This window comes from Hemiscyllium ocellatum, chromosome 13, assembly GCF_020745735.1.
Source record: "Hemiscyllium ocellatum isolate sHemOce1 chromosome 13, sHemOce1.pat.X.cur, whole genome shotgun sequence".
Classification (NCBI taxonomy): domain Eukaryota; kingdom Metazoa; phylum Chordata; class Chondrichthyes; order Orectolobiformes; family Hemiscylliidae; genus Hemiscyllium; species Hemiscyllium ocellatum.
The window spans coordinates 39,186,703-39,202,269 of record NC_083413.1 but is presented as its reverse complement, the minus strand read 5'-3'; the positions used below and the strand labels follow the sequence as shown (position 1 = coordinate 39,202,269).

At 40.1% G+C, this 15,567-nt stretch overlaps 1 protein-coding gene across 2 annotated transcripts in view; it reads right to left on the bottom strand.

The window, feature by feature from the left end:
• LOC132821868 (arf-GAP with coiled-coil, ANK repeat and PH domain-containing protein 2-like) overlaps positions 1-15,567 on the bottom strand; it is a 164,717-nt gene that overhangs the window by 22,280 nt on the left and 126,870 nt on the right. Inside the window, exons 11-17 of one of the 2 annotated variants that reach the window (XM_060834772.1) lie at positions 12,292-12,312; positions 10,734-10,785; positions 10,294-10,394; positions 9,660-9,771; positions 3,607-3,815; positions 3,165-3,234; positions 2,599-2,693 (exon numbers count right to left, since the gene is read on the bottom strand). In XM_060834772.1, coding sequence (XP_060690755.1) covers positions 2,599-2,693; positions 3,165-3,234; positions 3,607-3,815; positions 9,660-9,771; positions 10,294-10,394; positions 10,734-10,785; positions 12,292-12,312 — 660 coding nt within the window. The remainder of the gene's footprint in view (positions 1-2,598; positions 2,694-3,164; positions 3,235-3,606; positions 3,816-9,659; positions 9,772-10,293; positions 10,395-10,733; positions 10,786-12,291; positions 12,313-15,567) is intronic. The other variant, XM_060834773.1, reaches the window with a different exon arrangement.

Genomic DNA, 15,567 nt, shown 5'->3' with positions numbered 1-15,567 from the left:
CATCCTGGAGGAAAAATCTCTGACTATCCATTCTATCTATGCCTCTTATCATCTTGTACACTTCTATCACAGCGAGACCTCATCCTCCTTTGCTCCAATATAAAAAGCCCTAGCTCCCTTAACCTTTACTCATAAGGCATGCCCTCCAGTCCAAGCAGCATCCTGGTAAATCTCCTCTGCACCCTCTCTAAAGCTTCCACATCCTTTCTATAATGAAGCAACCAGAACTGAAGTCAATATTCCAAGTTTAGTCTAACTAGGGCTTCATAGAGCTGCAGAATAACCTTGTGGCTCTTAAACTCAATCCCCTTGCCAATGAAAGCCAACACACCATATGCCTTCTTAACAACCCTATCAAATTCAGCACGGTGGCACAGTAGTTAGCACTGCTGCCTCAGCGCCAGAGACCCGGGTTCAATTCCAGCCTCAGGCGACTGACTGTGTGGAGTTTGCACATTCTCCCAGTGTCTGCATGGGTTTCCTCCGGGTGCTCCAGTTTCCTCCCACAGTCCAAAAATGTGCAGGTTAGGTGAATTAGCCATGCTAAATTGCCCATAGAGTTAGATGAAGGGGTAAACGTAGAGGAATGGATCTGGGTGGGTTGCGCTTTGGCGGGTCGGTGTGGACTTGTTGGGCCAAAGGGCCTGTTTCCACACGGAAAGTAATCTAATCTGATCTAAAAATTGGTTTGTGGGATCTATGGACTCCAAGATCCCTCTGTTCCTCCACAGTGGTAAGAATCCTGTCTTTAACTCTGTAATCTGAGTTCAAATTCGAAATTCCAAAATGAATCACTTCACACTTTCCAAGGTTGAACTCCATCTGCCACTTAAACCCAACTCTGCATCCTATCAATGTCCCATTGCAACTGACAACACAACAGCCCTCCACATTATCCATACCTCCACTAACTTTGGTTAAAAATCATGCAACACCAGGTTATAGTCCAACAGGTTTAGTTGGAGGCACTTGCTTTTGGAGTGCTGCTGCTTCACAACCACCTGATGAAGGAGCAGTGCTCCGAAAGCTAGTGCTTCCAAATAAACCTGTTGGACTATAACCTGGTGCTGTGTGATTTCTAACTTTGTGCACCCCAGTCCAACACCAGCACCTCCAATTCACGACCAACTTTTGTCTCATCGACAAACTTACTAACCCACCCTTCCACTTTCTCATCCAAGCCACTGATAATAATCATAAAGAACAGAGGTCCCAGAATAGATCCCTGTGGAACACCATTGGTCACAGAGCTCCAGGCCGAATATCTTTCAGCTACTACCACCCTCGGTCTTCTCAGGGCCAGCCAATTCAGATGACGGGCTCTTGCCAGAATAATCTATTCTCCTGCTTCTTGGATGCTGCCTGACCTGCTGTACTTTTCCAACACCCACTCTTGATAGCCAATTCTAGATCCAGAGAGCCAAATTCCCCTGTGTCCCATGCCTCCTTACTTTGAATTAGCCTACCATGGGGAACCTTATAAAATGCATATATACCATACCCACTGCTCTACCTTCAATGTATTTTGTCACATCCTCAAAGAATTCAATAAGGCATGACCTGCCCTTAAAAAAGCCATGCTGACCATCTCTATTCAAACAATGCTTTTCCAAATCATAAAATCTGTCCCTCAGAATCCTCTCAAATAATTTGCGCACCAACGATGCAAGACTGACTGGTCTCTCCTGCCCAGGGCTGGCCCTGTTCCCTTTCTTCAACAAGAGAATAACATTTGCCATACTCCAATCATCTAGTACTACTCCAATGGACAGTGAGGACGCAAAGATCATCACCAAAGGTGCAGCATGCTCATCTGTAGCTTCCTGTGGAAGTAACCTTGGGAATATCCCATCTGGCCTAGGGGACTCATGTTTTTCAACATTTCCAGCACATCCTCCTTCTCATCATCAACCTGTTCGAGCATATTAGCCTGTTTCACCCTGTTCTCACAAACAAGGTTTTTCTCATGAGTACTCACTAAAGATCTACCCAAACTCTGTTCCTCACAGGAGTGTAGGATGGTTTGGGGCTTTCCTTAATCCTACCCGCCAACATCTTTTCATGCACCTTTCTAGTTCTCCGAAGTCCATTCTTCAGCTCCTTCCTGGCTGCCTTGTAAGTCTAGAGAGCCTTGTCTGATCCTTGCTTCCTCAACCTTAAGCTTTCTTCCTGCTGATTAAACATTCCACAACTCGTCACCCAAGATTCCTTCATCCTAGCATCCCTTCCTTGCTTGCTTCAGTGGGGCAAACCTATCCAGCACTCGTAGCAAGTGCTCCCTAAACAGCCTCTACATTTGTCGAGCATTTTCCTGAGAATGTCTGTTCCCAATTTATGCTCTACAGCACCTGCCTAATAGCATGGTCACTCCCCCCTCAATTAAATACTTTTCCATACCGTCTACTCCTCATGACAATAGTAAAGATTAGGGAGGTGTGATCACTATCATCAAAATGCTCTCCCAGAGATCTGACACCTGGCCTGGGTCATTGTCAAGCACCAAATCCAATATGGCCAAATGTTAAGCTGACACTTCTTCAACCTCTCAAAAGATTACTCTTAAGAGAGAGAAAAAAATAAAGAAATTTCATTATTTACCTTGAATCTCCTGCATTTGGCTTTTTACAATTCATTTCTTCAACTTTTGCCTCATATATTCTATTTATAACGTTATTTCCCAGTGCACACATAACCTGTCAAACAAAATGATTATACAAATTTCAGCAAAATTTACTTTGAAAGAATACAAATTACATTGGTAAGCTACTAATAGATAACTTCTGTTCTAACTTCATGAATAAACTTTTATTTGCTGATTTGAATTTGCAACATGACAAAATAAACTGAAAACTCTCTAAAATGCTGTTTTGAAATGCAAGTTCCCCTGTTAAAAATATTACTACACTATTACATTCAGACCTCACCACTTCAACTATAATTGTGTAAAAGTGGGCAAATATAAATTACGCAACTTTGTTATTGTCCAAGAAGAAATTATGGAAATTAATCCTGAAGGAGTTCTGCTGAATGCTTACATTAATTTCAGCAATAGTTTTGTGGCTCTTTTAATAGTGAATGTGCAGGTTCACTGTCTAAAGTAATCCTTTAACTGAAATTGTGAAATAAAAAAAAACACGCAAAATTCTTTCAAAAAAAACACTTACTTTTAAGAGCTCAGGCTCCCAGGAATCCAAAGTAAGGGAACGCACCTTAGAAAAATGAACACCAAGACTCCTAAGGGCAACAAGAAAATAAAATATAATACAAATGGTGACATTCAGCACCAGTTCAACTCCTATGAAGCACAGGAGCTGAACAGTGTAATAAGCTAAATTAACAGTGGTCAAGCTAATCCTTTTCTTCTTGTAACTTTCTTTAAATAGAAATATCCCTTTGTAAACTTGTAAAATTGGATAGATTCAAATCTCAAATTTTTGAGCTGATCTTGTCCCTGAAATGATAGCCCAACACCCTACCATAAAAAAAACTTTACATGCATTCATTTTGCTGTTTTCAATTAATGTTAAGCCTAAATCGTACTAAGTGAATGAATACAATTCTGTTCTGATCTATGATAAATATTAAATATTTTAACAATGTTAATACCTGTGAATTCCTGAACATTCAATACATAGTGTGATTCCAAGATTGATGCTTGCCCAACGAGGGTCTGATTGGCCACAGTCACAACAATATGTATTGCCAGCAATGCACTCCACACGCTGAAGTGCACTTTCTCCTTTTACTGGTCGCTCCTTCAATTCACTTCCAGAGTCTAAACTGCTGGTAGAAGGGGATGACCTTCTATCTAATTTCTGGAAAAGAACGAACGAGTTTTTTAAAATTTCAAATCAAGCCCCATGTAAATGTAAGAGCGCATTGATGTTAAAATTACAAAACTGTCACCTATCTAATCTGAACAAACTGGAAACTATATCACAAAAATTTTTGTTTTGAAACCATAATGGCTTCTCAATCCATTCTTGCTGTATCAGCCCTCCACTGCAACATAGTGGGAGAGTGCAAGTCCTATCTCTATTTTAACTTTCTCTCATCAGCGGTCTAAGTTTGGTCATTTCTCTACTTCAATGTCAGAACCTTCAGCCATTAAGTCACAACTACATCTTGCACTTGTGCAATGCCATTAATATAGCAAAGAATTACAAAACAAGATCTATCAATATGAAGGAAATAGTGCAGCTAACAAAATCTTGGTCAAAAGAGATAGGTTTATGGAAGTTACTCCATACTAGCAGCTGAAGGCAATCTACCAATAATGAAACAATTAAAAAATTAAGGATGCTCAGGATGCTAGAATCAGACAGGTGAAGATAACACTAGGAGCAAGTGCTGGAGATCAGAGTCAAGAGTGTGGTGCTAGAAAAGCACAGCAGGTCAGGCAGCATCCAAGGAACAGGAGAATCGACATTTCAGACATAAGTCCTTCATCAGGAATGAGGCCTGTGGGCTAGGGGTGCTAAGAGATAAATGGGAGGGGGAGGGGGAGGGGGAGGGGGAGGGGGAGGGGGAGGGGGAGGGGGAGGGGGAGGGGGCAGGTGGGAAAGACTATGGACAGGTCAAGAGGGCAGTGCCAAGCTGGAGCTTGGGACTGGGATAAGGGGAAAATGAGGGAACCGGTGAAACCCACATTAATGGCTGGATGTTTTGAAACATGTGAAAGTGGATAAATCCCCAGGACCTGATCAGGTATACCTTAGAATTCTGTAGGAAGCTAGAGAAGTGATTGCTGGGCCTCTTACTGAGATAATCACAGGCGAGGTTCCAGAAGATTGGAGGTTGGTAACATGGTGCCACTATTTTAAAAAAGGTGGTAAGGACAAGCCAGGGTGCTATAGACCAGTGAGCCTGACGTCAGTGGAGGGCAAGTTGTTGGAGGGAATCCTGAGGAACAGGAAATACATGTATTTGGAAAGGCAAAGACTGATTAGGGATAGTCAACATGGCTTTGTTGTGGGAAATCATGTCTCACAAACTTGATTGAGTTTTTTGAAAAAGAAAATTGATGAGGGAAGAGCGGTAGATTGTGATCTATATGGTCTTCAGTAAGGCATTCGACAAGGTTCCCCATGGGAGACTGGTTCGCAAGGTTAGATCTCATGGAATACAGGGAGAACTTGCCGTTTGGCTACAGAACAGGCTCAAAGGTAGAAGACAGAGGGTGATGACGAAGGGTTGTTTTTCAGACTGGAGGCCTGTGGCCAGTGGAGTTTCACAGGATTGGTGCTGGATCAACTACTTTTCATCATTTATATAAATGATTTGGATGTGAGCATAAGAGGTATAGCGGACCAGGTGCTGGCAGGTGGGACTAGATTGGGTTGGGATATTCGGTAGGCATGGACAAGTTGGACGGATCGTCTGTTTCCGTGCTTTACATCTCTTATGACTCTAACCCCGTGTGGTTGGAGGGTCCCAAGGCGGAAGATGAGGCGTTTTTCCTCCAGGCATCGGATAGTCAGGGTTTGGTGATGGAGGCAGCCCAAGACCTGCATTTCTTTGGTGGAGTGGAAGGGGAAGTTGATGTGTTCACCCACGGTTTGTGGGGTTTTGTTGGTGGTGGCGTTCCAGAGATGTTCTATGAAACAATCCGCAATTTGGAGACCTGTATACAGTAAATGACGTCAGTGGAGATACAAGTAAATTTCTTTTGGAAGTGGAAGGATCCTTTAGGGCCTTGGATAGATGAGGGAGGAGGAGTGGGCACACCTTTTGTGCTGTGCGAGAGAGATGTGTGTGGGGGGGTGGATCTGACAAGGGAGTCACAGAGGGAACAGTCTGTCTGAAAAGTTGATGGGGTGGGGAGGGAAATATGTCTCTTGTGGTGGGGTCTGTTTGTAGACAGTGGACTTGGCGGAGGATGATGCAATGTATACGGAGGTTGGTGGGGTCAGTGAGGACCAGGGGCTTGTCCTTGTTGCGTTGGGAGAGGTAGGGTTCAAGGACAGAGGTGCAGGAAGTGGAGGAGATGTGTTGGAGAACATAGTTGACCACATAGGTGAGGAAATTGCGGTCTTTGTACAAGGAAGCCATCTGGGACTTTCCATAGTGGAATTGGTCATCCTGGGAACAGATGTGGCAGAGGCAAAGGAATTGGAAATAAGGAATAGCGTTTTTATAGGAGGCAGGGTGGTAGATAGTGTAGTCCAGGTAGCTGTGGGTCAGTGGGTTTGTAGTAGATGTCCGTCATCAGACAATCACCGGAGATGGAGAGGTCCAGGAAGGAGAGAGGGGAGTCAGAGGTGATCCAGGTGAATTTGAGGTCAGGGTGAAAGGTGTTAGTGAAGTTGATGAACTGTTCAACCTCCTCGTGGGAGCACAAGGTAGTGCCAATACAATCATTGATCTAGCGGAGGAAAAGGTGGGGGATGGAGCCGGTGTAGCTGCAGAAGATGGACTGTTCCTCGTACCCAACAAAGAGGCAGGCATAGCTGGGGCTGATGGATGCTACTCTTGTTTGGAGGAGGTGGGTGGATTGGAAGGAGAAGCTGTTAAGAGCGAAGACTAGTTCAGCCAGGTGGATGAGGATGTCAGTGAAAGGGTACTGGTTGGGATGGCTTGAAGAAATGGATAGCTTGGGGGCCTTCGTTGTGGTAGATAGATGTGTACAGAGACTGGATATCCATGGAGAAGGTAAGGTATAGGGGGCCAGGGAAATGAAAGTCTTGAAGGAGGTGAAGGGTGGGGGTGGTGTCCTGAATGTGGTTGGAGAGTTCTTGGACTACGGCAGACAGGACGGTGTCAATGTATGCAGAGATGTGTTCAGTGAGACAGGATTTGGCTGAGACAATGGGTCAACCGGGTTTGGTTTGTGAATCTTCGGTAGGAGGTAGAAACAGGCGGTGTGGGGTTGGCAGACGATGAGGTTGGAGGCCTTCGATGGGAGATCTCCAAAGGTGATGAGGTTATGGATGGTCTGGTAATGGGATATGAAGTTGTGGCCGAGGGGGCAGTAGGAAAAGGTGTCGACGAGGTGACGCCTGGCTTCAGCAGGTAGAGGTCGGTGCTGGTTTGTTGATGTTAGGGTTGGAGCACAGGAAGTTAAGGGCTGCACATTGCAAGGGCAGAAGGTTGGAATGGATGAGGTGGGTGGACACATTGAGACAGTCAATCACAGCAGCAGTTAGAAATGAAGAGATCAGGGTGGGTAACAGGCCAGCATGGGGTATCCAGGTCAATGGGGCGTGTTGGAGGAAGAAGAAGGAGTCCTCAGTGGGCGGGCGAGAATTTTGACTGAAAAGGTAGGCCAGGAAACAGAGAAAGAAATGTTCGATGTCACAGTGTGTGTCAAACTCATTAATCCGGGAACGTAGAGGGATGAAGGTGAGGCCTTTGCTGAGAAGACGGGGGAGATCTGGAGGATAAACTAAAACCACAGCAGGCTGGGAGGTGAAGATACCACACAGACTTTAGGCTAGAGATGCTTATAAAGATAGGATGGGTTGAGACAAAAAGAGATTAAGTATAAGAATTTTTAAAATCAATGTATTGATTAACTGGCCCAATACAGACCACAAACTGAGACAACAGGAGAATGGGACAGTGCAAATAAGGGCATGAATGGTAGAATTTTGAATTTATTTAATCGTTCTACCTTCTGTAAACTTGGAAAACCCAGGAATGTAATCAGCCAAATGTACAGGTAACAAGGTAATGGACAAGGATTTCAGACACAATTGAGCTGTTGCAAAGACAGACTTGGTCAATGTCATGGAGTTGGAAAAAAAACTGTTCATGTGGTGGCACAGATGATGTAATTGCAGGATCAAACATGATACCAAGGTTGCAAGCGGTTTGGTTAAGTCCCATCCAAGGAATAGGGATAATTGTACAGGGAACAGAATTTGTGGTTAGTCTGAAGACAATGATGTCAGATTCCCAATAGTTAGTTGAGAAAATTTCTGCTTAATCAGGGCCGAATGTTTCTAATAACTGTAGCACAAACTTAAAATAAGAGCTAATCATTAATAAGAGTGAAAGCAGTAAGAACATTTTCACAAGAAGAGTTGTGGAAATTTGGAATTCTGTCCCTCAAGGCTCTGGATAACATTTCAATTGAAATTTTCAAAACCAGCGATTGATATAATTTTTAGCAAGGGATATGGAACAAAGACGGGTAAAATAAGGGTGAGGTATAGATTACATATGATCGTAACCGAATGGTGGAGCCACACTACAAATATTACTATGTAGTAACTGGAAGCTCATATCTGGCAAAACAAACTAAAGGCAATGTACCAAATACGAAGAAACATTTGTTTTTATGAAATGTCAGGAGCTAAATACATTAAAAAGGTCACACTCTCTATCCCTTATGATCACAGATGATGCTTAAATCCACTATAAATTGCATTCAAATTTGAGACATCTGCGAACAAGACAACATGCGCAGGTTAGTAATATTCAAATTCCTAACTAGAGGAATTTAGCAGTAAATTGTGCAATAACTAAAACTCATTTTATGACAGTATAGCAAAAGATTTAACTTTTCTTTCACATTAACTGCAACTACCATTTTACTAAGACAGAAACAGTGAACCAAATTAAACATTCATAGATATAAAACATCTTTCAATAGCAAATTAAAATATTTAGTCAAATACCCTAAAAGTTGAAGACTCTGAAGTCTCAGATAACAACACAGATGTATTTTAACGGTCACAAAAAACATAACAATAAATGATCCCAATATGACCACAGACCTATATTACTGAACTTTGTTTCTGAAGACAAGCCTATCCTTCAACGCTGGGTAGACGTCTCAGCAACAACAATGGTAACAATGGAATAAAAACTCAGGATTATTAATAAATGAGGAGGGAATCAGTTGCTATCATGAAACAGATAAAACAAAAGCATTTAACGTTGTGTTTTGGTTTAATGTCTTTGTAAGTGAATTATACCAGGTGCAGATATAAAAGGCTATACAGCAAGTTCAGAAAAACATGTCATTCTGAAAGATGAGAGGCTTAAACAATCCAGGTCATTTTCAATATATAATTTCAGTTGCATCACACTGTTTGCTTTTGCTATAAATTCTGTATCTTACGATCTTATATTCCACAACCATCGGATGAAGGAGCAGCGCTCCAAAAGCTAGTGCTTCCAAATAAACCTGTTGGACTATAACCCAGTGTTGTGCAATTTTTAAACCCAGGAAAATATAATTAGTGTATATTTCTGAATGAAAAGCTTAATGAATGAAAAGTCATAAGAGACTGAATTGCTTTCATGTTGATCAATAAATCTACAAAGACAATATCCATATCTGTGTATGTTTATATGGCATGGCTCAAAAACTAGAAACCACAGAACAAATACAGAGGAACCTTGATTATCGCAAGGACATGGACTGGGAGTATTTCGTTCAGTTAAATCAAATTCCGGATAACATAGTTTAGCCAAGCATCGGGACCTTGTGACCTTGTTAGATAATCGAATATTCAGATAATCAAATGCCGGATAATAGAGGTTCTTCTGAATTAGGAAGGTCGACTGCCAAAATTCAACAAAGTTTTCATGGATGTGAATCATGCTGGCAAGGTTATTTTTACTGCCAGTATCAAATATTAAGGTGATGACTGGCTTTCTCCTTTAATTGTGCATGAGTTTTAAGAAGTGAAAATATACCATATACATACTTCAGCATAGCTCTCTTCTCCTTTCTCTTTGTATGCTGTAGCTATACTAGCTTGAACAGCTTTTATCCAGACCTGTCGGATTTTCTCAGAATCTGCTTGCAGCATACAGCTCCTGTGCAAAGACATGCAGATATTTAACATTTATGGAACCACTGGAAACAGAAACATTTAGATGTCATGCCCACTATCCAAGTAGCACCATTGCTAAAGTTGTGTCAAGAATCAATAATCCTGCAGAAATTGGAAGCAATTTATAACTATGATAATCCTAAGTACAGCTATATATTTCATCTATCTTAAAAGTCAAACATAGTTTATTGTTCTGCTTTACCAAAACTAAGTCTGCAAGTTTAAAGGTAATGGGTCAATCTGGTGTGATTCTGATTACTATGGATTATAATGTGTTTACAACAAGCAAAAACTGGTAATAAATGTAAAAGAATTTCTGCCCACATAGAAGAACCACGTGCCTGCATGTTATCTTCATTTGTTTCCACCAGAAACCTCATTTCAGAACCCAAAATCAAATTATCTTGTAAAAGAAATGCAATGCAACAGGTAGGTACACACAAGATACATTCCAAATCATAATTATAGCCTTTCAAAAATAAGACAAAAAGGTATAGACACTTGCTTTGTCGGAGAGACTACTTCAAAACAGAAGCGCCTTTCAATATCCTCACATGGTTTGACTGTGCAAAGCCGTAAATCATCAACTACCACTGTGAGATTATCCTGTGAAGAAATTAAAAAGTACTTCAGATAGATTAATATGTTTAAATGTTGAGCAAAATTGATTATTACAGTACTACGACTGCTAGAGAATATGTATTTAAATGGTAGTGTCAAATATAATCACTAAAATTGTAAAGGTCTACAAAAGCCACAAACATATTAAACTGATTTTACATCAGATGCTGGTACAGTAGACATTACAAATATAAATTACTTTTGGGGAACTTCTGAGAGCAATTTAATTCAGAAACTGAATTTTACCTTACTAACAAGTTAGTTACAACTAAATAATTGTCAGCTGTTAGTTCAGCATCTTATGCTCGAGGTACTTTTACTTACCTTAAACTTCTTTTGGTAAACAAGCTGGTTGTTCTGAATTGAAAACCAACGCCTGTTGAGAGATAAGAACTTATGGAATGTACATAGGACTATTACAAAAACAATACACATAACATTGTAATATTTTAACAGCTTTGAAAACAGTCCTGTTCTAATACTCCTTTTACATCTTCCTGACTCTTTCCCGGAGAGTAATTAACTCAAGGAACTCTTGATGGATCTACAGATTCTTTTTCAAGTTATTTTACAAAGATAGGGAGCAACACAGGCAAACCACCCAATCTGTTCTCAGGCTATATTTCTGTGAATAGGTGAACAGGAACAGATGTGTCACTGTTCCCTAGCTTGTGATACCTATGCCAGCATCTAAACAACACACTAAACAAGATCAGCTAGGTTAATGAAAAATGTGGTCCACATCTCAGTTGTGCACAAACTTTCACAACAGACTTATCAGAGAGAAAAAAACTTTTCTTCCACCCATCCTACTACCCTTCTTTCCATCCTATTTCATCTTGACCATCACTGTATGCTTTTTATTCTATGACACACTGTTTCCCAGCCTGGTCTTAGACCAGTAGTCCTCAACTCTAACAACTGCACACATGCTAATGGTCAAGTGGCACATTATTTAAGGCAATTACTCCTCCACTTGTCCTTCCACTACAGAGGTGCCTCAACAAGCTAGAACTAAAATTCACGCTTTTTAAAGACAAACAAAAAATTGTTTTGGGGATGTAATAGTAATTATTGTCCATCTCTCATTGTTCACTGGATGTAAAAGTCATCATATATTAGCCAAACAACCAGCAAAAAAAAAATTAAAACCCAACAGAGATTAGGGGCAATTTACTAACTTTAACTAATGCCAGTCTATAAATTACAAGATACATTGAATTCAATACTCCAAACGATCATTGTGGGATTTAAGCACTAAACGTTAGATTTCTAGCCCATACTAGTACCACATTTGTTATACAAGTGAATGGCAGCAAGTCATTTTTCTAACACTGCAGTAGTGCACTATAAAATGATGAGCAACTAGATCATGTTTTTACATTTTATAATGAAATGCAGTCAATTCAATTCACAGATAACAGATTAATGTTCCACAGTTCAAAAAAGGTCTGAAAAAGTCATTTTCACAACTGATATTAAAATCATTCTTAACAAATGTGAGTAATTGATTTTCTTTTAAATAAACTAAGGTTGTTAGTTGAACAATATTTCATAATATGGAATCTTAAAACTTGAGTATTGTATTTATTATTGAAACCATCAGATTACCACACAGTCAGAATTTGAAGTTCAACAGGTTAGTAGAAAGGATAATTAGTTGTGTTAATAGAGCACAAGGCAAAAGAAGGAAAAAAAAATGTTGCTTCTGGTTTGCAACTAACAGTGCCCATGCTGTGAAAAAATTCAGCATGATGACCAGTTCAAAAGTCACGGATTAAACCAGGTTTACCCGAATTTCTTTGGACACTTGCAGACAGGTGAAAGCTAATATGCAGAGATAGGAATGGGGAGATAAGATGTCCAGCTGACTGGTTGGTACCTGATGTGGGGGATCTTTTTCCTGTCACATGACAAAATAGGGTGGGATCAAGACATAGAAAGAAAACAGAAAAAATGAAAATAGTAAAATGAAACACTAACTGTGATCTGAAAACATAGGAAGATAAAATGCATCCTAAAGTGGTATAAGCTGTCTAATAGCATGAGGTCCCAATAAACAGCAGCAATTAAACATTTTTGCACTATTTGATACAAATCAACAGTTTTACACTTGAAGAGATGATTGTGAAATTAACAAGACATGCATTTAATTTCAGTTCTGCACATTGATCAATAGCAATGGATAAAATTATATACTGCAGGTATCAGAATGCACTAAATAAAGGACATGTAAGGTCTTTATCACATGCAGACCAAACATTAGCCAATACAAACTGACACCATGCTAACAGATCTCCCGTGGCATAGTACATGAAAAAAAACAAGACAAAGTAAATGTTGCTCAGGAGAATCTGTGAAGTGTATAAATACATGTATGATTCGAAATAGGATTGAAATGAAAGTTCCAGATCAGGAAAACCACATGACCCATAAGAATTAATCAATCTAGAAAGATCCTACAGCAACTTACATCTATATTGTGCCTTTACATATTGAAGTGTGAGGTTTCACTGGTGCAATAGCGAACAGAACTTTACATGAATCCACTTAGGGAAATGTAAAGATTGGCTTGGTCAAGGGGTAGATTTTAAGAAATGTTTTAAAGATAGAGAGAGAGAGGTTCCACAGCAGCTGAAACAACGAAAATCATGCTTAAGTACAAGGTCAGAAATAGAGAAGCACAGAACTTTAGGTGGGTTGGCCGTTGAGATGGAATAGTCAGAGATAGACAACACGAAAAAAGTATTACGACACAGGGTAAACCCTCCTGTTCAATTTAAAACCAGCAACACAGAAAACATTTATCCCCATGCAGTAATCTGTTAAACCTAGAGCGACCAAGAACAATTTAAAGTAAAAATTAACAACTTTATTTCTTAAAGTATAACAGAGAATAATTAACAACTATTTACAATTCCTTACTCTAACCTGTTACCTTTCCTTCTATAATACTAGTCCAATAAAACTCCCGATTAAGATTTACAGGAAAATTCAAATTTTAAAAATCAGCCAGCAGTCGAATCTTTTATCTTCATCAGTAGATTGTCTCTTCAGGTCAGTATTAAGATTTTTCTCTGTGCAAATTTCTTCTCTAGACAGGTATCTGAGTTCTAATGAGCAGTCTACAGCTGTTGGTCTGGTGGCAGTTCTCCACCCAACTGTTCAACCTTCCCTGGTCTTATACCCCAAAACATTGGATTGGGTCATTGGCTTTTAAGATTGTCAATATACTCAAGTCAAACTTGATTGGAATTTGGTATTTTTTGGGGTATAATTTAAACTGATTAGCCTAATTCGAAACTGCTTTGTCATTTCCAGGTAACTAGCTACCCCAGTAGCTGCAGCAAATCTTACATGTGTCTTATTAAGAACACTTGTGCTGTCACTACTAGCCTTTACTCTCAAAAGGTATAGTGCTCCCACATCTTTATAACACAAGTGTGATAATGTAACCCCATTGTAGCAAAAATGGTTTCTTTGTTGAGTTGATGGATTATGCCTCTATAACTCTGTCTGGAAGTTTATTTGGATGTCATTAGTAACGATAAAGATTTTGGGGAGCGGGTAGGGAAGTGGAAGTTGAAGCAGAAATCAGATCAATCATAACTATTAAATAGGGGAGCGGCCTTAGAGTTCTCATGCTGCAAGAGACTGCAAAGTGATATAAACAGGACAAACACATGGGGAAAACAATGTGGCAGATGAAGTATCATGCAGGAAAATGTTATCTCATCCACTCTACCAGGAAGAATAGAAAAGCGTTAGATCACTTAGATGTAGAGTGGTTACAGGACTCTGAGGTATATAAGGGTCTTGGCTTATGAATCATAAAAGAAGTCAGGATGCAAGTAGGGTTAGTGAAAAGTCAGACAAATGGAATGTTCTTGTTTGTTACAACAGGAATGGATTATAAAAGTAAGGATGTTCCACTAAACTGTTGTATAGAGCAATGGCAAGGCCAAATCTAGAGTACAATGTAAAGTTTCTGTCTCCTAATTTAACGAGAAAAAAAATATCAGTTCACAGAAGGTTCATTTGATTGATGCCTGTGATGGTGGTGGCAGGGCATAAGGAAGAGATTTCTCATCAGTAAAAGAAGGTCAGACAGGTTGAGACCACATTCATTGGAGTTAAGAATAGGTGATTTTACTGGGACATACAAGATTCAGAGGAGATTTTACAGGAGGATGTTGTAAAGATGGTTCCTCTTATGGCAGGAATTAGAAACAGAGGACAGAATAGAAATATAATGGATCTCCCTTTTTAAAAGGAGGATAGTGAGTCTCTAGAACTTTGACCGAGTGTGCTGTGGAGGTGGGGTCATTGGCTATTTAATGCATAGATAGTCTGACTTGCTAGTGAAGAGTTTAGAGTTATCCGGGATAGGCAGGAAGGTGGAGTTGAGGCCTCAACAGGTCAACTGTGATTTTTTTTAAATGGTAGGGCTGGCTAGAAGATCCAGTTCCTAATCTGAAAGTTTGCACGTAACAAGCATTCAACACAGTACCCGAATGTTCCCTTCACTCCTACTGATGACACATACAAGGTCTTCCCAAATTTCCTTGGAGTGGCTCATAAATCACCATTGCATGGTAAGCATCTGACAAAAACTGTTGTCAAGATTAAAAACCAGCAGCCAGTTAACCTGCAGGTTAGTTGGGGCCAGAGAGGGTACAGATGAAAACCCACTGTTGACAGATACCTTAGTACTTGCTTTTATCATATATTACTGAATTATTGGTCACCATTTTGGCCACAATATGCACATATAAATTTGTTGGTGTACAACTCAACAACGCAATGAAAATCACCACAAGTGATGGAATCAACAGAGACAGTCTGTTTCAGATCTACCGTTTGAAAAGGATCTATGCACTGAGAAGTCTGATCGCTCAGAAACTTACTCCACTTTAATGCAAAAAGGACCAAGTTCTGTATCCAAGGAAAAGCAAGGCAAACTAGGAGAGGTCTACTTCATTTTATTTACCAATTTTTTTTTCCAGTTCAAAATGCAACCAATCGAAGTCACTTGGAGTGTACCTCATTCATTGTTGGTGGCTAAGCAGCACTTCATAGAATCATAGCATCCCTACAACATGGGAGCAGGCCATTGGACCACAACGACCTTCCAAAGAGCATCTCACCCAGACCTACC